Source organism: Macrotis lagotis, chromosome X (assembly GCF_037893015.1).
Source record: "Macrotis lagotis isolate mMagLag1 chromosome X, bilby.v1.9.chrom.fasta, whole genome shotgun sequence".
NCBI classification, from domain to species: domain Eukaryota; kingdom Metazoa; phylum Chordata; class Mammalia; order Peramelemorphia; family Peramelidae; genus Macrotis; species Macrotis lagotis.
The window spans coordinates 634,299,034-634,322,249 of record NC_133666.1 but is presented as its reverse complement, the minus strand read 5'-3'; the positions used below and the strand labels follow the sequence as shown (position 1 = coordinate 634,322,249).

General features: G+C 39.0%; 1 protein-coding gene across 1 annotated transcript; it reads right to left on the bottom strand.

Moving 5' to 3' along the window:
• Positions 1 to 15,019: 15,019 nt before the first annotated feature.
• DAPK3 (death associated protein kinase 3) lies at positions 15,020 to 22,805 on the bottom strand. Its single transcript, XM_074204038.1, is given in 9 exon segments — positions 15,020 to 15,590; positions 16,093 to 16,138; positions 17,017 to 17,169; positions 17,893 to 17,919; positions 19,217 to 19,265; positions 19,609 to 19,738; positions 20,399 to 20,500; positions 20,502 to 20,760; positions 22,562 to 22,805. Coding segments are annotated over 9 exon segments (1,365 nt in total). The 5' UTR covers positions 22,624 to 22,805; the 3' UTR covers positions 15,020 to 15,053.
• Positions 22,806 to 23,216: the final 411 nt, after the last annotated feature.

Sequence of the window (23,216 nt, the reverse complement as noted above, 5' to 3'; positions counted from 1 at the left end):
TCCTTCCCTTCTACTGGGTGGACTTCTAGCTGGGTAAACTAAACTATCTTCAGTGTCGTAAATGAAATAGTTCAATCCCACTGCAGCAGCCCAGACTGTCACCAAGAAGATGGAGATCCCAGTGGGGTTGCCCCCCACCCCACCGCCCAAGATGTCACCTCCTTGATTCCTCATAGGACAGCCAGGGCTTTGAACTGACCTCTCTCCCCATGGGTCTGAGTGAGTTCCAGAGAGGCAGGTGAAATTCAATAAGAAAATGGACTCATAACACCTGAGACTGAATCTCAGCTCTGCCTGAGCCATCTTGGGTAAGTCATTCTCTGAGCCTCAGTTCTTTATGGTAAAAAAAGAAGAGGACTGAACTAGATAAACTTCTAAATCTGTGATCCCACAATTCAGAAATGGAGACATTCAAAAGCAGATACTCTTACCCTCTTCCATGCTTCATCCTGGGACACTCCCTGACTAGGGATTACTCTCCTTAGGACCTTGAGGTTGGAATGTGTAATCACTCACATGTGTATAGTGGGGGGTTTTTTGTTTTATTTTTTAGGTTTTTGCAAGGCAAACGGGGTTAAGTGACTTGCCCAACGCCACACTGCTAGGTAATTATTAAGTGTCTGAGACCGGATTTGAACCCAGGTACTCCTGACTCCAGTGCCAGTGCTTTATCCACTACACCACCTAGCCGCCCCACGTGTATAGTGTTCTGTGCATTTCAAAATGTTCACATGTATGAGCCTCCCAACACTTTGGGGCCTATTTTCTCCTCTATAAAATAGAAGGATTGAACTAGGTGGTCTTTAAAGAACTTCTCAGCTGGAATATACCAAAGAATTCCCCTGTCCAATTCTGCACTCTTTGGAGTAGGAAATGTATGCAACTCAAGGGTGCCACTTGGTGGTTGTGTCCTGTAATCAACTGAATAGCTTTTATTTTTTTAATTTATTTATTTTCATCCATATGCACGTGTATATTTTTTAAGTTACAAAATTTCCTTCCCCCCTCCCCTCAGCAGCGAACAGTCATGTTAGTGTTGTACATACATATTTTGGATAATCATGTTTGTATATTAGTCATTTTCAGAATGAGGAATCCTTAGGATTAAGGAAAAGAGATACATAAGAGATAATTTTTATAAAGTGTTCATCAGATTCTGAAGGATTTTTTTTTGTTTTGTTTGTATTTCTTCCTCTGGATGGGGATAACATTGTCCATAGCCAGTCTAATAGAGTTGTCCCAGCTCTCTGAACTGCTGAGTGGAGCTGCATTCATGAAGGTTATTCATCTCACAATGTTGTTAATGTGAACATTGTTCTCTTGGTTCTAACCCCTTCGCTCAGCATCAGATTCCCCTAAATCATTCCATGTTTCTCTAGAGTCTGACATTTCTGGTTTCTTATAGAACAATAATATTCCATAATATTCATATACCATAACTTGTTTAACCATTCCCTCACTGATGGGCATCCCCTCAATTTCCAATTCTTTGCCACTACAAAAAGAGTTGTTGTGAACATTTTGGAACATGTAGGACTTTTCCCATTTTTTTTTATAATTTCTTCTAGTTATAGACCTAGAATTGGAATTGCTGGGTCAAGGGGGTATGAACAGTTTTATTGCTCTCTGGGCATACTTCCACATTGTTCTCCAGAATGGTTGGATCCTTTCACAATTCCACCATCAATGCCCAATGCCCACCATCAATGTCCCAATCCTCCCACAACCTCTCCAACATTGATCATTTTCCTTTTTTCTCATTTTCACCAATCTGATAGGTATGAGGTGATACCTCATTGTTGTTTTAATTTGAATTTCTCTAATCAGTAATGAATTGTAGGGGAAAGCTAAGTGGTGCAGTAGATAGAGCACCAGCCCTGGAGTCAGGAGTACCTGGGTTCAAATCTGGTCTCAGACATTTAATAATTGCCTAGGCAAGTCACTTAACCCACTGCCTTTAAAATAAAAAATGAGTTGGAACATTTTTTCATATGATTATATATAGCTTTAATTTCTTCATTTGAAAACTCTCTATTCATATGCTTTGACCATTTATCAATTGGGGAATGACTTGTAACCTTATAAATAATTCAATTCTCTATATATTTTAGAAATGAGACCTTTATCAAAACTCCTAGTTGTGATGATTGTTTCCCAGATTTTTGCTTTCCTTCTAATTTTGGCAGCATTGATTTTTATTAATGCAAAAACTTTTTAATTTAATAGTCAAAATCATTCATTGTGCATTTTATAATATACTCTAATTCTTGTTTGGTCATAAATTTATATAGATAATTTATCTATGGTGTGGTCCTTTAAATCTAAATCCTGTACCCATTTTGACCTTATTTTGGTATAGGGTATGAGATATGGGTCTATGCCAAGTTTTTGTCATACTATTTTCTAGTTTACCCAACAATTTTTGTCAAACAGTGAGTTCTTATCCCAGAAGCTGATGTCTTCAGGTTTGTCAAACAGCAGATTGCTGTAGTCATTTACTGTGTTTCTTTTGAACCTATCCTAATCCACAGATCCATTACTAGTACCAGGCAGTATTGATGACTGCCGCTTTATATTACGGTTTTAGATCTGGTAGAGTGAGGCCACCTTCCTTTATATTTTTTTTTCATCAGTTCCCTTGCTATTCTTAACCTTTTGTTGCTCCAGATGAATTTTTTTTACTAGTTTTCCTAGCCCAGTAAAGTAGTTATTTGGTAGTTTTATTGGTGTGGCACTGAATAAGTAATTTAATTGGGGTAGAATTGTCATTTTTATTATATTAGCTCAACCTAACCATGAGCTATTGACATTTTTCCAATTATTTAGATCTGACTTTATTTGAGTGAGAAATGTTTTATAATTATGTTCATTCAGTTTCTGGGTTTGTCTTGGGAGGTAGATTCCCAAGTATTTAATTGTTGTCTATAGTTACTTTAAATGGAATTTCTCTTGCTCTGGGGCTTTGTTTTTCATATGTAGAAATGCTGAGGATTTATGTGGGTTTATTTTATATCCTGCTACATTGTTGAATTTTTTAATTGTTTCAAAGAGTTTTTTAGATGATTTTCTTGGGTTCTCTAGGCATACCATCATATCATCTACAAAGAATGAAAGCTTTGCTTCATTGCCAATTCTGACTCCTTCAATTTCTTTTTCTTTTTTTGCTACTGCTAGCATTTCTAATACTATATTGAATATTAATGGTGATAATGGGCATCCTTGTTTCACCCCTGATTTTATTGGAAATGCTTTGAGTTGGGTGGCTAGGTGGTGCAATGGATAAAGCGCCAGCCCTGGAGTCAGGAATACCTGGGTTCAAATCCGGTCTCAGACACTTAATAATTACCTAGCTATGTGGCCTTGGGCAAGCCACTTAACCCCATTGCCTTGCAAAAAACCTAAAAAAAAAGGAAATGCTTTGAGTTCATTCCCATTACATATATTTGTTGATGGTTTTAGATACTATTTATTATTTTAAGAAAAACTTCATTTATACCTAAACTTTCTAATGTTTTTAACAGAAATGAATGTTGTATTTTATCAAAGACTTTCAGCATCTATTGAGATAATCATATGATTTCTATTGGTTCTGTTCAATTATGTTGGTGCTTTCCTAATATTGAGCCATCCCTGCCTACCTGGTATAAATCCTACCTGATCATGGTGTATTATCCTAGTAATAACTTGCTGTAGTCTCATTGCTAAAATTATATTTAAGATTTTTGCATCAATATTCATTATGGAGTTTGGTCTATAATTTTGTTTTGATTCTTCCTGGTTTAGGTATCAGTTTAGGTATCAGCACTATGTTGGTGTCATAAAAGGAGTTTGGCAGAACTCCTTCTCCTAATTTTTTAAAGAGTTTATATAGATTAGGAATTAATTGTTCCTTAAATGTTGGGTAGAATTCACTTGCAAATCCATCTGGAACTTTTCTTAGGGAGTTTATTGATGGTTGCTTCAATTTCTTTTTTCTGAAATGGGATTATTTAAGTAATTTATTTCCTCTTCTGTTAATCTGGGAAATTTGTATTTTTGTATATATTCATCCTTTTCATTAAAGCTATCAAATCTATTGGCATAGTTTGACAAAATAACTCCAAATTATCTCTTTTATTTAATTATTCATTTTTATTACTTATTTTAGTTTTATTCTTATTTTATTGGCTTTTTCATAAAACAATTCTTAGTTTTATTTATGAGATCGATGGTTTTCTTGCTTTCAATTTGATTAATCTCTCCCTTGATTTTCAGAATTTCTAATTTGGTATTTAATTAGGGATCTTTAATTTGATTTTTCTGGCTTTTTAAATTGATATCCAATTCACTGATTTCCTCTTTCTCTATTTTACTCATATAGGCATTTAGAGATATAGTTTCCCCTCAAAACTACCTTGGCTGCATCCCATAAATTTTGGTATGATGTCTCATTAGTATCATTTTCTTGGATATAATTATTACTTCTATTATTTGCTGTTTGATCCATTCATTGTTTAAGATGAAGCTATTTAATTTCCAATTAGTTTTTGGTTTAACTTTCCATGACCCTTTATTACATGTAATTTTTATTGCACCATGGTCTGAAAAGTGTGTATTTATTATTTCTGCCTTTCTGCATTTGAATAAAAGGGTTTTTTGCCCTAGTACATGGTCAACTTGGGTATAGTGCCATGTACTGCTGAGAAAAAGGTATATTCTTTTCTATCCCCATTAAGTTTTCTCCAGAGGTCTATCATATCTAAGTTTTCTGGGATTTCATTCATCTTCTTAACTTCCCTCTTGTTTATTTTGTGGTTAGATTTAACTAGTTCTGAGAGGAGATTGATGCCCCCCATAATTAAAGTTTTGCTGTCTATGTCTCCTTGTAATTCAATCAGTTTTTCCTCTAGGAATTTGGATACTATACTACTAGGTGCATATATGTTTAGTAATGCTATAGTTTCATCACCAATGGTACCTTTTAAGAAGATGTAGTTTCCTTCCTTATCCCTTTTAATCAGATTGATTTTGCTTTTACTTTATCTGAGATCAGAATTGTTACTCCTGATTTCTTTACTTCAGGCATAATATATATTGCTCCAACATTTTATCTTTACCCTGTGTGTAACTCTATGCTTCAAATGTGTTTCTTGTAAATAACATATTGTAAGATTCTGGTTTTTAATCCATTCCGCTATCTGCTTCCATTTTATGGGACAGTTCATCCCATTCACATTTATAGCTAAGATTACTAATTCTGCATTTTCCTCCATGTTGTCTTTCTCCATTTATATTTTTCTCTTTCCTTTCCTCTTATTCCTCCTCCCCAAAACTTTACTCCCTTTCCCCTTTGTCTTTTCTTTTAAAATTTAACTTTCAGTTTATTTTCACTTTTACCTTCGCCTTCCCTTTTATTTGGTCCATTCTTCCTTTATCTTTCCCTTCTGTGTAGATTAGGACAAATTTTTAAACCCAAGTGGGAATGTATCTTATTCCCTCTCTGGGCCAAATCTAGTGAATAGAATTTATTCAGAATTGACTCTCTCCCTTCTTTCCCTCTAAAATTATAAAACTTTGTGCCTCTTCACTTGATGTTATTACTTTAGTACTATTAAGCAGGTATTATCAATCACAATTTTATTATTTGATTGCTTGATAAGTTCATATTGTTATCAAAAATTTATCACATATTGCTTGATAAGAAGCATTGTCTCATATTACATCCAATTATATTTATAATCATTTTTTACCTTACTCCTTTCTCAAGTAACACAGTCTTCCTCATGAGCCAAAGTATCATCTAAAGCCAGATCATTTCTTGAACTGTGTCCCTCTCCCCAGACCTATTTTTTTCTCATACTTTTACCCCCCCCACACACACACACACCCAGGGTACTTAACCCCTGGTTAAGTGAAGCAGGGCCTATTTTCTCTCCCACTTTACACCCCCCCTCCCCACCCAGGATACTTAACCCCTTCTTAAATGAAAGGTGGATTAGGTCAAAACCTGATCTAATTAATTGCAAGTGTCTTAAAGATTTCTAAGTGCTGGGAGGCTCTGGAAGTCTCACCTGAGATTACAAATGATTATAAATTACAAAGACACTGACTCAGGACCTTGCAATTTATAATGCCCTCATTAAACAAGGTTCTAAACACAATAGAATTAAAGTGGGTCAAAGGATAAAGAGACACTTAAATTTAAAGTTAACACCCCTGCTTTTCATCAGGCCTTTTGGTCTCAAACATATTGAAGTCATCTTGGACCTCTTCAATGGAGAGATAAAACCCAACCATACCCATATCCTTTAAGTCCAGTTTCTTCAATTATATTCAAGCTTTATTTATCTTAAGGGAAGTGAAGTTCTCAAGAATTAGAAGTGTTATATCTTCCCTGTTAGGGTTGTATATAATGTGATGATCTTCAATAACATTTGTTTTGTTTTGCTTTGTTTTTTCCTTTCCCCTTTTCATTTACCTTTTTATGTAACTCTTGAAACCTGTCTAGTCTTTGTATTAGGAAATTCTGGAAGTCCTCTATTTCACTGAATATCCATCTTTTTCCCTGAGAGTATATGCTGAATTTTGCAGGGTAGTACATTCTGGGTTGTAACCCCAAACCTTTGCTCTCCATTGTTATTCCAGGCCTTCCAATCCTTCAATGTTGAGTGTGATAAGTCTTATGTGACTCTGATTGTGTTTCCTTTGTATTTGAATTGTTTTCTTTTTGCTGCCTGCAATATTCTCTCCTTCATTTGAGAGTTCTGGAATTTGGCTATAACAGCCTTTGGAGTTTTTATACTGGAATCTCTTTCTGGAGGGGTTCTATGGATTTTTTCAATGGTTTTACTGTTTTCTTGTTGTAGCAGATTTGGACAGTTTTCCTTATAATTTCTGGCATGATGTTTTTCACATTCTTTTTTTTAATCTAGGCTTTCTAGTAGTTCAATGATTTGTAGATTGTCTCTTCTGGATCTGTTTTCCCTAAAAGATACATTGCATTTTCTTCATTTTTTCAGCCTTTTATTTTGTTTGATGGACTCTTGTAATCTTGTAGATTCATTGGTTTCTGTTTGTTCAATTCTAATTTTAGGGTTTTATTTTCTTCAACTCGTTTTCATGTTTCCTTTTCCAGTTGGTTATTTTTACTTTTAACACAGTTGATTTCTTTGGTTAATTTTTTCATAATTTTCCTGCATGACTCTCATTCCTCTTTTCCATTTTTCTTCTTCCTCCCTTCTTTGGTTTTTAAATTCTTTTTTAAACTCTTTGATGAGCTTTTGTATTTGAGTCCAATTCATAGACTCTTTTGAGACTTCCTCTGTGAGTGATTTTTCACTGATTTCATCTTCCCACATGTCATTGCTATCACCTTTATCTGAAAAGTAGTTTTCTATAGTGAGTGCTCTTTTAGCTTTTTTTTGCTCATCCTTGTTGTTTTAGTTCTGCTCCTGAGGTATAGGGAATATAGATCCTAGCTTTTTATGCTGGGGCTGGAGTCTGATCCCTGGCTTGTCATTGGTCAAGATGTTGCTTATGCAGTCCAGGCCTTGCCTTTGCAGAGGTTTGTTTCTTTTTATGTCCGGGTTCTAAGTAGTGGTTTGTTCCTGACCCAGTCCTATCTTTTATACCAGTGGTTCCCAAGGGTTCAGATTTTGTTTAGGGCTGGGACCCTCCCTACTGGCTTGCAGGGACCTCTGCTCTTGTTAAACTGTTGGGACCTGGACTGCCTTGTGTCTCCTGCTGGCTTTCCCCACTCTCCCACCTCCTGGACTTTACTTCTCCTTTTCCCCCAAAGAGACAGACTTTCACTGAAGATCCTCCACAATTTCTACCATGGAAAACTTCTTTGAATCTTCTCTTTTTCTTGGTGGGATCTGTAGCTCAAATGTCATTTATCTTTGGTAGGGAAAAGCTCTTGGAGTATATTAGCTTCATACCACCATCTTGCTCTGCCCTGGAATCTCTGACTGAATAGCTTTTAAAAGAATGTCCCACCAGCTAATCCTATAGTTTCAGGACTAGAGATGAGATGAGTCAAAATGAAAAGTGAGCTCATCCAAAGACATCTCTACAGCATCATCACTAAAAACTTCCCAGTTCAGTCACCTGGATTCCCTCACTGTTCCCTGAAAGTCATAACATATATAGCACTTAATACTTTTCTGACCTTGGGCAAGTGACAAATTCTCTGCACCTATTTCTTCATTCATAGAATAAGGGCATTGGTCTCTTCCAGTTCTAAATCTATGATTCCTTCCAGGATCTTCTTTGTTTACATTGCCTAGCCCAGCACCACCAAAAATAAATACCATCTAATATTCAATATACAATGCCCTACCCTCTTCTATGAAAGCAACTTTGAACAGCCCTATCTGTCTCATTTCTCTCCTCTCAATTCTCATAGAAAATCAGTCTATAGGAGTTGTGAACTGATCCAACCTTTCTGGAAAGCAATTTGGAATTATGCCCAAAGAGCAATAGAACTGTGCATACCCTTGGATTCACTACTGGTTCTGTACACTGAAGAGATCATGAAAAAGGATAAAAATCCCACATATATAAAAATATTCATAGTTCTTTTTGTAGTAGCAAAGCATTGGAAACTGAGTGAATGCTCATTAATTGGGGAATGACTGAACAAATTGTGGTATATGCATGTGATAGAACACTTATTGTTCTGTGAGAAATCATGAAGGGGGCTGGCTAGGTGGCGCAGTGGATAAAGCACCGGCCCTGGAGTCAGGAGTACCTGGGTTCAAATCTGGTCTCAGACACTTAATAATTACCTAGCTGTGTGGCCTAGGGCAAGCCACTTAACCCCATTTGCCTTGCAAAAAACCTAAAAAAAAAAAATCATGAAGGGGTTTCAGAAAAACCTGAAAAACCTTGCATGAATTGATGCTTAGTGAAATGAGCAGACGGCAGGCACCATGTCCATGTCATTCAATGAAGTATCTTACACAGATACCTGCACACTCTAAGTATGACTAATTGTTTGTTTAGAGCTAGGTCAATATTAGCTGGCCATTTTATAATCTCTGAACTCATTCTCCACATATATTAAACCACAAGATCCAAAACGCCTTAAGTCCTAGAGAGGTCCTAGTTTGACACTGATCTGAATGGAGGAAATCCATTTAAATCTCTCAATGAACTGTACCAATTCAGGTTCTTAAACCTTCAAAATGTTATATTACAATATCAATTCATATCCAGTCTCATCCAAGTCACCTAGCAACAAGATAAAAAGGTGGGAGAAATTTTTTTTTTGTTTTGTTCTATTTTGTTTTGAGGAATGGTCATAAGGAAAAACATTGAATTTTCCAAGAGATATAAGGTAGCCATAACAGGTGATTCTAACAAGTAATTATAGTATAATTACACTATATTTGATGTGAAAATATGGTTGTTTTATACAGAAAATAAAGCTTGGAAAAGGCACTGAACTAAAAGACCACACAACTGGGTTCAACCTTGAACAAACTTTCCCTTTCTAGGCCTGTGTCCACCTCCTCTAAAAAAAGAGATGGGTCTAAATGACCTAAGGTACCTTCTAGTTCTGACATTATATATTCTAAAAAATTTCTCTTCTAGTTTTATCAGTCTATTAAGAGTAATAGTAGCTGTCATTCAAAATTTACAAATAATATTGGAATCAGAAGACAGGGGATTCAAATCTCAGTCCTGGCTCTAAATATCTCTGTGACTCTCAGATCATTCAACTGCTCTTAGCATGCTTCCTCATCTATAATGGTTACATTTTTCAAAATGCTGAAAATATAACTGTTTTGTATTTAGAAACAATTGTGTTGTGGAAAGCTCAATGGATTGGAAAACCAGAGGCCCGGGTCCTATTAATTCTAAAATTTAATTGTCTTTAGATAAATCCCTTTCTCTCTAGGCCTGTTTCCTCTTCTGTAAAATTTTTCTACTTTGGGCAGGTCTCTGTCTCTGTTTAAAAAAAAAAAAGATTGAATTCTGATTTCTCAGTTCTCAACTAGTTCTAACATTCACCAATTCTTTCTCATGGATACAAAATTTTTAGAGTCCCTTTTCTCTAGGATCTCTTGCAAAAATTCCTTATGTGATAAGCATCAGCATCTCCTGTACCAGTGTGGTTCAGGGTATCCCCAAGGTCAAAATTTTTCATAATATGAAGATGCTTTATTTCTAATCAGTAATCATTGACAGATATAACCCATGTTGGAAAAAAAAAGTTTTTTTGGGGAGAGGGGAGTCCTAGTAATTTTTAATAGTGTAGAGGGATTTTGGTTTCTACTTTTTTTTTTTTAGGTTTTTGCAAGGCAAATGAAGTTAAGTGGCTTGCCCAAGGCCACACAGCTAAGTAATTATTAAGTGTCTGAGACCAGATTTGAACCCAGGTACTCCTGACTCCAGGGCCAGTGCTTTATCCACTACTGCTACCTAGCCGCCCCTCTTCTTTTCCCAGCTTTCCCACCAAAAGCAATAGTAATGAATAGTGAAACAATCAACAGGGAAGGAAGCAAACATAATTAACCCACAAAATACTAAGTCCCTGGCTAATAAAGATTTTTAAAAATAAAGCCTGCCTAGAGGGGATGAGAGAAAAGAGTTACACTAATGCAGTTGGTAGAACTGTGAACTGATCCATTCAATCTGGAAATAATTTGGAATTATGTATAAAGTCCTATAAAATTGTGCCTACCATTTGACTCAGAAATATCATTATTAGATTCCACAAAAAAAGATCAAAATAAAAAGAACCACATGTACAAAAATATTTACAGCAGCTCTTTTTGTGGTGGCAAAGAATTGAAAATTGAAGAATCATTCATCAAATGGGGAATGTATTAATAGGCTGTGATGTATGATTGAGATAGAAAGTTATTGTGTTGTAAAATGTCTTGAAGTGGATAACGGTTTCAGAAAAACCTGGTTAGACTTATAAGAACCTATGCTAAGTAAAGAAATCAGAATCAGGAGACCACAGTACACAGTAACAGCAATATGTTAATGATAAGCAACTGTTAAAGATTTAGCTACTCTGAATAATATAATGATCCACAATTTCAAAGGATTCATGATAAAAAATGCTACACACATCCAGAGTGAGAACCAATGAACTCAGAGTACAGACAATCACATTTTTTCATTTTATTTTTTTTGGTAACATGGCTAATATGAAAATGTTTTACATGACTTCACAAGTATAATAAGTATATTGCTTGACTTGTCAATGGGAGGAAAAGGGGCTTGAGAAAAAAATGGAACTCAAAATAAAAAAATAAATATTAAAAAATAAACATTTTTTTAAAAAAAATCAAACCTAAGGCCTTAAGGTTTGGGTTTTCTCCCTACGACCCAGAGAATGAACCAGCATACATCCCAGGGTCCAAGAAATATAAAAGTTTTATTTCCTTTCAGTTTGTGACATATTACTGCATATGCATGTGTATTCAAGGTACTTAAGAACATGCACATACAATAGCTATAGCCCAGGGCACACTATAGAGTTCCAGATTACATAGGTCTATGGGAATAACACAGTATAAGAAAGGATAGGAAGCATTAAGTCTTGACAAGGCAGGGAACCCATGTCAAGGTGGGTGGAAGGGGATTGTGAAGCTCCCTCCCCTAGAACCAGCTTCCCTGTCCTGTTAGCTGGGAAACATTAATCCATTTTTGTCTGTATGTCCTTAGAATTTAGCAGAATGCCTCACACTTACTAACCCATTAATTAAATGAATGATGGGAGGTTCTTTCACCATCACCAGTGCTTTAGGGTCATGGTTCATTACTACTATGATCCTTGGGCCCCTCTTAACTATCCCTCTCCCCCAACAAATTTAACTGCAAGGAAGAGAGTATTTCTGACACTTCATACCATTACACCCCAACCTCCAACAAATGGGGCATGTAGGGCCACCTATATCTCAGGCCTTGAGCATCAGAGAGGCACCAAATCCCTTCCACTCTCCTAGAACAGAAGTATTTCATGTTTCCGTTCAAGTGTTTCCTTGTCCCTCAACAGTTTATCCTTATCCAAGAGAAGTCAAATCTCAGATTTGTCCATGCCTGGGTCCTTCAATCTCCATGACCATTCAAGGGACTCAAGGGAGGGTAAAGAGAAGTGCTTACTCATCTTTCTCTACTAAATACACCTTTTTCAATACTCTGGAGCTTCAAAAGTTATGCATTTAAATATGAAAAGTGAAGAGAATTTCACTAGGAGAAATCAAGAATGAAAAGAAACTCCCAAAGAGTTCATTTCTACTATTCCTAACTCCAGTATCCTAAAGTGTGCCCAAACACTCTCTAGGCTAAGAAAAGAATATACAGGCATCTTTTACTTTAGGTCAACTTGTTTTTACAGCTTTCCAGACTTATAGAGTTAGATAAAGTTGGGCACAAATTCACTTTATAAAAGCTATTACCTCAACCTTTTTTTAGGCTAGTATATATACTTTGTCAGAAGGCAGCATCTAGTGGCCACATATGGTATTATTGCCTATTACATAACCTAAATTACCTAACCCAAAAGAACAGGACTAAGTTCCAAGGACTAAGAAGAGAATTTGGATCCTCAGGTACTGAAGAAATTATCATGATCTGAGAAAAGGTTGATAGGAAGAAAAGAAGTGAAATAAGAGAAGCTAGAATTAGAAATATCCATAATGTCTGAAGTATGACCACCATATCAACTCATTACTCATGAAAAAAGTATTCGAATTGGTCTGTTAAGGGAACATATCTCTAACTCTGTAACAAAAACCCAAAGGAAAACTGAATTTTCTTCACAACCAGACCAATAGAATAACATATAGATGTTCCATAAAGTTATGCCTGTATTAGGTGACTGGCTCCTTGAAAACATGAGTTTCTAAGTATTCTTTCCTGTGTATTCCCATGATCTAAGAGCATTACTCTGCACCACTGTTGAATCAACAAATATTTGACATGATCTGTAATGACTGCCTAGATTAACCTGGGACGTCACAAATTCAGCATGTTACCCTGAAGAGCTCCCTTCCTACATTATTTGGGCCTGTTTCTTCATGTGAAAAGAAGTTTGGACTAAATGACCCCTGAGGTCCCTTCTAGTTCCCATAAATAACTCATGCTTTTTAAAATACCCTTTCTCTTCCCCTGTGGACATGTCACAACTTTTCTGAACTTTTTTCTGAATTGTAAAATGAGGACAGATCAAAGGTGTTTAACACCTCTGAACCATATTAAAATGTCATTGGGAAATACTTAAAATAAATAGAAATACAATAGAACATAGATAGCATTAATATGTTGTTTTCTAAGTCAATATACAGCCTTTAAGAGATGCTTTTCTTTTAGTTTAGTGGCCCAATTTCTATTTGAGTTTGGGACCCCAATGGTTTAAATGATTCCTTCTGGTTTTTAACCCTTTTTAATATAGCCTACAAGAAGATAAGCTCATAAGAGCAAGAACCACATAATCCTTTTTTCTCTCTCAGCACTTAGTAAATACAGTAAATAATAGGTCCTTAAATGTGACTTGGGTTGAATTTGCTTACTCCTACAATTAGCTGACCATTCAGGAGCCCAAGGAAAAGGGAAGTCTACAAACCAAAAAAACTTGACTCAGAATTCAAGAGTCAACAATCAAGAATAAAGTACTATCTACTAGGTGCTGTAGAGAAGAACAAGATAATAAAACCTCATATTGCTATGGCACTTAAAGGTTTGAAAAGCACTCCCCCCCAATGATTCTGAGGTAGCTAATGCAAGTGTACAGATGGAGAAAACCAATCCTGAAAAATAAAACACTGTCCTTGCCCTCAAGGAGCTTGCCCCGTGCAACTAAAAATGGCTTAAAGGATTTCTAGAATCTGACTTCACAAAATACAAGGCGTCTCAAAAGCCTTAGTGCAGTGTTAAACCCAAATAGATTAAAATTGCACTAAGATTTGGGGGACACCTTCTAAAACAAAGCTGCCAGCAGTGAGGGGGAAAGGCAGTACGAGTGGGCAGACTGACCTGGGAGCTAAAAATAAGGAATCAGCCCAGTTCTTCTCTAAATATTCTGGGCAATAATGAGTCTGAAACACTGTCACAGACAGCATGAGGCTTTGCTGCCACCAGAGCTGTCTTTTCACCCATATAAAGGGTAATAAATGGCCAGGAGGCAAAGGGAGACAGTCAGGACAGTCACTGGGTCTGGGCCACTATTTGATGCTGGGACTGCTCAATGTGACTTTAACCAGATCAAGATTTTCTTTCACTTAGTGCATTTATACAAGGCTAGAAAAACACTTGTTAAATTTAAGAAAATACATCTATATTCCAATTGGGTCTAGCTTTGGGAGATGATGCTATTTCATTCTCATGTAGTTTCATGGCTTTATTAGGGCTTAGATCTACAAGTAGCTTGTGCCTCTGCAAATCTAATTTAAGAGTGGAATCTTCTCAAATAAGGTCAGCTCAAGATAGGAGGGTCCTGTGCAGAATTTCTCTAGCTGCCTATATAGCAGACGCTGGTCATAATGTTCTCCATTCAGAAACTTACAACAGTCCACAAGAGTGAGGTTCTTCCAGAAGACAATCTGTCCAATGGCATAAGTATCATTTGTACTTTTTTTGTTTTACCAGACAAGGGGGTGATGGGTGACCCTCCAAGTCCAGAATGTCCCTCAGTTGTATGAATTATGACAATTTTTTTCAGTTCCAAGGCAGAATAAAGAAAGTTGTGTCTTTCAAATCCACTCAATCCAAACTGTGACTAAGAGAGGGTAAGCAGCAATGTTGCAGAAACTGACATTGCTCAGTACATTAATTCTTATTTTGTTCTGACATTCCAATTTGGCCAAACCTTCCTGTCCCTCTGATTCAGAATTAAATCAGAGGCTCCCAGGGAAGGTTAATAAAAGGAATGACAGCACTGTCTCTACTCTTTACTAGAGAGCCCTTTGGAGAGTAGCCAATCCAAGATCCTCTATCTTCATCCAAGTTATCAATCACAGTTTTCTTCTGCCTCATAGTGCTACAGAACATTACCTCTGACCACCCCCCACTCCCCCCCCCACCTGGTCCTCCTCCTCTCCTCCATCCCAGGGTCATTAACGCACACTGCAGTCCCCATCCTGCAGCTTCTCTTGCTCCATGGCATAGACCAGGTCCTGAACAAACCTCATCTCGGATGCTACTTGCTTAGCCAGGGCCTCAAAGCGGTTCTCCAGACGGCTGAGGCGGCGCTTCAGCCCATTTGCCCCCAGCAGAGCCCCCTTTGCCTCTTCTTGGGCCTGCCGTTTCAGTGCCTCCGTCTTGTGTAGCTCCTGACGAAGCAGCCTGAGGTCCTGTCCGATGCTCTCATTCTCCTCCTTATACCAAGCCTCCTTCTCCTCATAGATAGAAGTCAGGACTTCAATGTCCTCACGGAACAGCTTCTTGCTTCGCTCCAGCTCTCGCAGGCCCTCTTCAGCTGCTGCCACCTCCTCCAGAACCCTAGAAAAGCGCTCAAAGTTGATGTATGTGTTGTTCGGGGGCATGCTTGAGTGGGATTTGATAGTGTACTCTTTGAGGCGGGTTGTCTTCAGCCGTCGCCTCTCTGGCTTCTTGCCGCTGTCCTCATTCCGCACATTCCTCCTCTTAATCACCTGTAGGGGTAAGAGAGTGGTTGGATATATAAGGACTTCTTTAGGGCAAAGTGACCTGCATGGAGGCTGGGAAATGCTTGCTACTAATGACATGACCAAACACTGAGGGGGGAATGCTGTGAAAGGCTTTCAGTAGGAGTTGAATGTGAGGAGGAACTATTCAGGGGAAAAATCTTCAAGCAAGCCTACTAGGGCTGGAGAGGGCAGGAGTAGGCCTTCAGGATTTCCCCAAGTTCCTTTTCCAGAAGCTATAAGACAAACAACATCATCCCTGGACAATCAATCTGGCCGTTCATCAGACTTCAGGGTGAAGAATCCCCCAAAACACCATAAAAGGGTAAGAGACTGATCTAATCCTCTGTACAAAGTTAGAGGGGGACAACTCAACACATCATGGTCAGTTCAATCTGAGACTACTGAGTCAGTCCCTGAGAATGTTCTGCCAAAATACCAGACCAATGGCTTGTGAATCCAAGGGCAGAGGGGCCTAAACCCTACTCACCTTAATCCATGAATGCTCCAGGCTCTGCTCAATGGTCATCCTTTTCCTGGAAAAATATCATCTTTTATTTATATAGCACTTATATTTTCAAAACACTTTTCAAATACAACCTGATTTCAACCTCAAACACTATGTGTGATATGTATTATCCCCATTTGACAAACAGAAAAACTGATTCACAGAAAGACTAACTAAATCAACAAGCCATGGGTGGAAGAGAGAGAGTGATATTTCAAATGAATACCACCCAATTATAGTACTACCCCCATCCCAAGGCCCTAGAAGGAAGAACTTTTTCAATAACAGATTTAAACATCAAAATGGAATTCAGAAAAGATGGGTGAATGATTATACCAGCCTTTTAGGATAAGCATTTGACTTTGATGTTCATTATCAAGTTGTGGTCTGGGTGGGTTATTTTTTTTAAGTTTTGTGCTCTGAAATTCTCATGGGCTTGGAAATAGTAAATAACATCTATTATTACCTTAGATCAATAATAGGAATGGCTCAAGAAAAAAAGTAGAAACCAAAAATGACAGAAGTAAAGTGCAGAGGGGGAAAGGAATAATATCTAATACCTCTACTTCTCTCATATATGGTTAAGTTCTCAGATTTGTAAGGATTTTTTTTTACATCATTTCACTGATAAAGATTTAGTTAAATTAAAAAAAAGGAAAACTCAGACTCATTCATGACCTAGTGCCTAAAGATCTATAGTTGGAAGGGATATCCATTCAAAGTTAAGTAAATAAGCAATCCCAGAGAAGATAAATGATTTTGTCAAAGTTGCATATTAGTGAGCAGCAATGCTAGGATTCCAAGCCACACTTTTTTAGTACCCAAACACTATATAGTGGGAAGACTATGCCATAGATACCACCCAATTATAGTACTACCCCATCCCAAGGTCCTAGAACCTCATACTTGGGATCTTTGACAAGCAATCGACGGATGAAGTCCTTGGCCAGCTCACTGGTATTACTGAAATACTCTTCATCAAAGTCATAGTTTACAGCTGAAATGTTGGTGAGAGTCTCCTGCTTGGTTTCACCCAAGAATGGTGATGCTCCACTCAAGCTAGAAAATATACATACATCTCATCAAAGAGGTCTCCCCAAATCTTAGAGCCTGGACAAACAACCAAAGCCCGTGGTACCCCTGCATTATGTAAACAAAGCCCAGAAGTTATAGGATCCAAAAACATGATAAGGACAAAGTCCTTACTCTTTCACTTGGCATGATAGATAATAGGTCTGAGTTTCAACAGTAGATTTTCCCCAAACACCATCCTGTGCTGCCAACTCTAAGAAGCATGAGATAAGAGTCCAAGAATTATCTCCCCAATCTCCCAATACCCAACAACCACTTTGTTCACCCCATTTTATAAATGAGGGAAATGCACTTCACTGTCCTATTAAAAAGTCAGAAAACTACTGAGCCTTCTGGCATTTGTAACGCTAACCCTAGCACCCCAAACTTTCTCAAGCACACAGAAAGCCACCATGTGGTATAACAAAGAGCCAGCTGTGCAACACTACAAGGACAATAGGAAAGAGCATCCTAAGCTCTTTCACACAAGCCAGCACTCAATTCTCTTTTGTAACTATTCTCTAGTTACTTCAAATATGTCTTGCCTTCCTCTTCTGTGGGAAGTATGTGAGGACAAGAACCAGTAACTATAGGGCAGAGGATTTTCTACATGCTCAAAAGCTGTTTTTTGGAGAATGAGTTGACATGCCATAGATATACTGTCCTAACCAGAGACCATCTGCAAGAAGAAATAAATATGAAAATACTTACAGAATATATGTGATCACTCCAATGCTCCTGAGAAAAGAAAAGAAAAAACTGATCACAATGGAACATTATTCTATAACTCCAGAGATAATGACTCACATGGAAGGGACAAAACCCATGCTTTTTCTTTAGCACAGCTCTATCCAAAGCCTCTCTGTATAAAAAGAGTGGCAACCCTGTTCTGGATTTACCACTATCAAGTCAAAAGTTAAAAGCAGAGTAGACAGGGGCAGCTAGGTGGCCCAGTGCATAGAGCACTGGCCCTGAAGTCAGGAGTACCTGAGTTCAAATCTGGCCTCAGACACTTAATAATTATCTAGCTGGGTGACCTTGAGCAAGTCGTTTAACCCCATTGTCCCTTAAATAAATTTATTTTTTAAAAAAGCAGAGCAGACAACAGAAAGGAAGTTTTTGGAAGACAGCAAGGACATAAGGTTTTATAAACCTCAGTAGAACTCCTGGGATTTCAGAAATATAATTAGAGATCAAGAAACAATGTACAATTTGGCCTAAATTTTCCTCTCCACGGACTTCAATTCTCCCTACTTGTAAAATGAAGTATTTGGACTATATGATCTCTATGATGCCTCCTGATTATTAATACTGAAGGTTTCTATACCAATTTGCCTAAAAATCACCTCCATACTGGGAACCAAGGCAGAGCTCAAGAGGTCAAATAATGCCATGAAGCATCCATTAGACACTAGCCCCAGATTGGGAAAGTTGAAGAATATAATGAGAATGAGTGTCTAAAGGCTCCTTCTATGAAACATGATGCATTCTGAGGCATCTTTAAATCAGGAAGACTAACTAGGGAAAGGAAAAAAGAGAGAAGGGAACAAAAGATCAATGGCAGGCCCAAATTCCTCCGGGTTTTAACATTTCAAGTGAGGGAAGAAGTCATAGGAACGAGTCAGTCTTAGGTTTGCCTGTTTTAGCCTTGAACCTGTAAGGCTATTAAGAGGTAGAGACTCGGTACACGATAAAGCACCGGCCCTGGAGTCAGGAGTACCTGGGTTCAAATCTGGTCCCAGACACTAAATAATGACCTAGCTGTGTGGCCTTGGGCAAGCCACTTAACCCCATTTGCCTTGTATAAATCTTAAAAAAAAAAAAAAAAGGAGGTAGAGACTGGTCTGATCATCCCATTTCCTTTAAGAGATGTGCATAAAAGTGGAATGAAAGACATTACAAAAAAAAAAAGTTGCCTCATCTGTCTATATTAAGAGATACTATAATTCTAGATGTATTTCCAAATTGAGTCCTAGTAAACTGCTGGGGAACTGAAGGTTATCAGGGAAGCCCAACATCAGCTCCTCTCACTCACCACATATCTGCCTCCAGACCTAGTGGCTCATAGTTCACGATCTCAGGAGCTTAGGAAAAATAGGAAGAGAAGGGGGATCAGTCCTACTTTGTAAAAGATCAACTCTAGTATATATACCCAGACATGCAACATGGTTAGGAAAATTGGGGGGTACCAGTCTAATGAGACACAACTTAGGTCCTTGAATTTCTAATACGCCTAAAGGAGAGGATAACATGACAAACAGGAAGGTAATAACAGAAACTGTTTGTAGTGCAAGCCAGGTATTCTTGGAATTTAAAAGATGATGAAGCCAGCATTCTCAGTCTTTCCCTCTCCAAAAAAAAGCATAGCCAACATAGTCTCTTCCCATAGTCTCTATGGGGTCTCTACTACATAGAATGGTCACTTACCTACAAATTCTGGAGTTCCAAAAATATTCTTGAATTCATTCCCTGCCTCAATTTTGTGAGCAATGCCAAAATCAATGAGCTTGATTCGAGGGTTGGGCACGTTTTTATCTAGAAGCATGATGTTCTCTGGCTGTAAGAGAGAAATACAAATCAGGTTTCGTGGGTTTAAAAATAAATGTAGTGCAACAATTATTGTCAAAAATACTCCCTATTTTAAAGAAACATAAGTTTAAAAAAAATAAGCTTTATGTTAGAAAAAAGCCATCTAACCCTCCCAGTCTTGGACCAAGCACTGACATGCAGCTGTCTCTGAAAAGAAAAAAACTTAATCTGAACTTAAGTTCCACAAAAACTAACAAAATAGAGAGGTCCAAAAAGTCCAAGATGAAAGAAAAGTAGAAAAATGAACAGATAGAGGCTTAAATAACCAGACCCAAAAAACATAAATTAATTCCTCTCCAAAAAAAAAGGATATAAGGAAGGAGCTGAAGAAGCATAATTTCTAATACTGCTTGGAATTCTCAGGGTCAGAAACAAGAGAATCATGATTTCAGACTTAAGAGTCCACATTAGAGGTTACTGAATTCAACCGGTTCCTTTTACAAATAAGGAAACTGAGGGTGAGAGGTTAAGTGATTGCCCAGGGTCACATAGCTTACAAGTACAGAGGCAGTATTCAAACCAAGGGTCTTCATTTCACCAAGTTTAAGAAAAAACAGACGGTTAGAGAAAACTGTTCTCTATTCCCTCAAAAGTCCAAGAAAAAGTAAGACAGGAAAACAGGGCTCACCTTTAAGTCAAAGTGGGCAATTCTCTTGGAGTGCAGATAATGGACACCATCTAAAATCTGCTTAAGGAACTGGGTTGCCTCCTCCTCAGTTAGGGACTCCTTTTTCGGCCAAGAAATCAAAGAGTTCACCCCCAGAAACCAGCTCCAAGATCAGCACTACATCTGTCTTGTTCTCAAAGATGTCATGGAGGGTAATGATGTTAGGGTGCTGGATCTCCCTAAGAATATCCACCTCTCTCTCTATCTCCTCTCGGCTTACCCCCCGACGACTAGATGACAATCGACGCTTCTTAATGAACTTAGCTGCATACTCCATCCCGTTGCTCTTCTGACGGCATTTCCGTACAATTGCAAACTGACCACTGTACAGAGTTCAGGGAAAAAAACAAGTTAGGGAGAAATATAAAGGAAAAGAAAGAAAAAGAGAAAAACTCTTAGAAAGGTAAAGATCTTCTTCATTCCTCCCATATGTCCAGTTAGTGAGTGGTGTGGCTTGTGTTCAAATTCCAATAATGGTTTTCCCACAATGTTGGATGAAGCACCCACATCACTTAACTTCTTCCAGACATACGCTTTTCTTATAAGGTGTGGGAAGGCTACTAACTCTAGGAAAGAATGATACAGCAGCTGCCAGAACTAAGAATATAGACCTTTGATAGTATAACTCAGCTATGGGAAATAGGCTTGTATAGAGGTCAATTTTGGGTAGGCCCTTGAAGATAGTAATCCTGTAGGATAAAGGTCAAGACATCCCCATACACATATTCATATATTATAATCAGATTTCCTTTGGATGGAATACATAGAGAACTGGATGCTGAAGCCCTAACTTCCCAATTGTTGGATGTGAGATTATATGTTCAAAAGAACGGGTAGCTAGATGATTCTCAAAGCAAGAAAACAGGTAATAAACCAGATAAATCAAAAACTATAGAACATAAGTCTTACAAGGGTAGAAAAGGAAAGTCTCCTTAACCAGGTCTTACCCTAATTTATTCACTCTTAGCTCACTTATCTAAAAAACTTTCTCAGTGCTACTGTTCCACCAAGAGCAACCACCCACTCAGCCAAACACTACACCAAAAACACTATACTCATTCCAGATTCCTTTGTTCCCTCAACTCCCACATGGAATGCCTATCTACTCTTCTACCTTTCCAAAGCCTATCCATTCTTTAAAGCCTCAATCCCACTTCCTCCAAGAAGCTTAACCTGATCACTCTAAACCATTATCTTTCCCCTCTCCAAACTCCTATTTTTCCTGATAGTCAGTACCATATAAATTCTCATCAACTGCTAATTGCTTCATTTAAATTTTATCTTTCCAGTTAAACTCTGAAGCCAGGTGGGAAGTATCTAGCAGCCACAAGCTTCAGAACCACATCTTAACAATTCTTCTCTGTCCTCTTTAGTTCAAAGTACATTGAACGATTTCTCAGTTAAGTGAGAAATTCAAAGAATCAAGGTGTTCAATAATAAAAATACCGACTCATGAAACAGGTTCAAATCCCCAATTCTAAAAAAGAAAAGAAAAACTGCAAAGTCATTTTTCTAAGGTTCAATCTCCTTCCCTATAAAATGCAGGTTACCTACGTCAGAAAGTTCTTTTGTAAGCCTGACGGTCCTTTCTGAAGGTGAGCTGCGGTTGGAGGTCACCCTGCCCTGTTACCTTCATCCTCCTAAGGGGCATGCCTCAACTTGAGGGAATTCCAATAGTAGCAGGGTAGGGTTTAAAGGAACAAAGAGGCCCATGTGGTCTCAGAAGAAGCTCTTTTCAGCAGAAGCCACACACAAGGCTCCGTTATTTACATTTTTGTCCGGTGACATCATCCGCCCGGCCTATAGGCGGCCCTGGGAGAGATGCCGGACCATATAAGGTTCGCGGCTGCACGGCAGAGTCCGGCCCAGCCGGATTAACACAGACTAACAGGAAATCATCTGCTCGGTCGGATCGGAGATTTAAACTTTTGTCACACCAGTGAGACAGCAGGGGCTGGCGGCGGCGGCCGAGCCGCTTTTTTCCAAGTTTCTCCGAGGTCTCGGTGGAACTCTTGCTCCTCCCCTTCCCTCCAGGCTTTCCAGGAAAAGGAGAACAAGGCAGCGGCAGCTTGTGAGCCGCCCCCTGGAAGGGGCAAGCGGGGACAGGACCACGACCGGCCTTACCTGCCCAGCTCCTCGCCCATCTCGTAGTGCTCTTCCACGTCCTCCTGCCTGAACGTGGACATGGCTGCGGGCCGGGCCGGACACCGCGCCCGAGGACGTCGCCCCGCCCCGGTCGGTGCGCCGCTCCCTCCTCCGGCCCGCTCCCGCAGACGTCCCGGCGCGCGGGCCGCCCCCCGGCTCCCACCTCAGGCTCCGCGCCGCAAGGGACGCGTCTGAGGCGGTGCGGAAGGCGAGTCTGCGGCCAGCCCCGGCGCTTACCTCAGCAGCGCCCGCTCTGCGCCGCCGCAGCGCTCCGACGTACGCAACGTCATCGCGCCGGCGCCCCATTGGCCAATCCTGAGCCCCGTCTCCGAACGTCCGCACGCCCCGGCGTCCCCCGCCCACACTCGCGCTGTCATTCTTTACCCTTCATCCCCTCCCCCCCCACCCCAGATTCTCCGGGAAAACCCCGCCCATGAGCATTCTGGGAAGCCGAGTCGTCGACCCGGGTTACCGGCCGCTAGAGGGCGCTGAGGAAGAAGGGCGGGACAAAAGAGGTCCAGAAAAGCACCTGATTGGCTGCTCCAGGTGCAAATTAGCGTGGCGGAGGACAAAAAAAGACTAGTTTCCGGTTCCTAGCCCGCCCATGCAGTGCCGGCCCCTGGTTTCATTCATT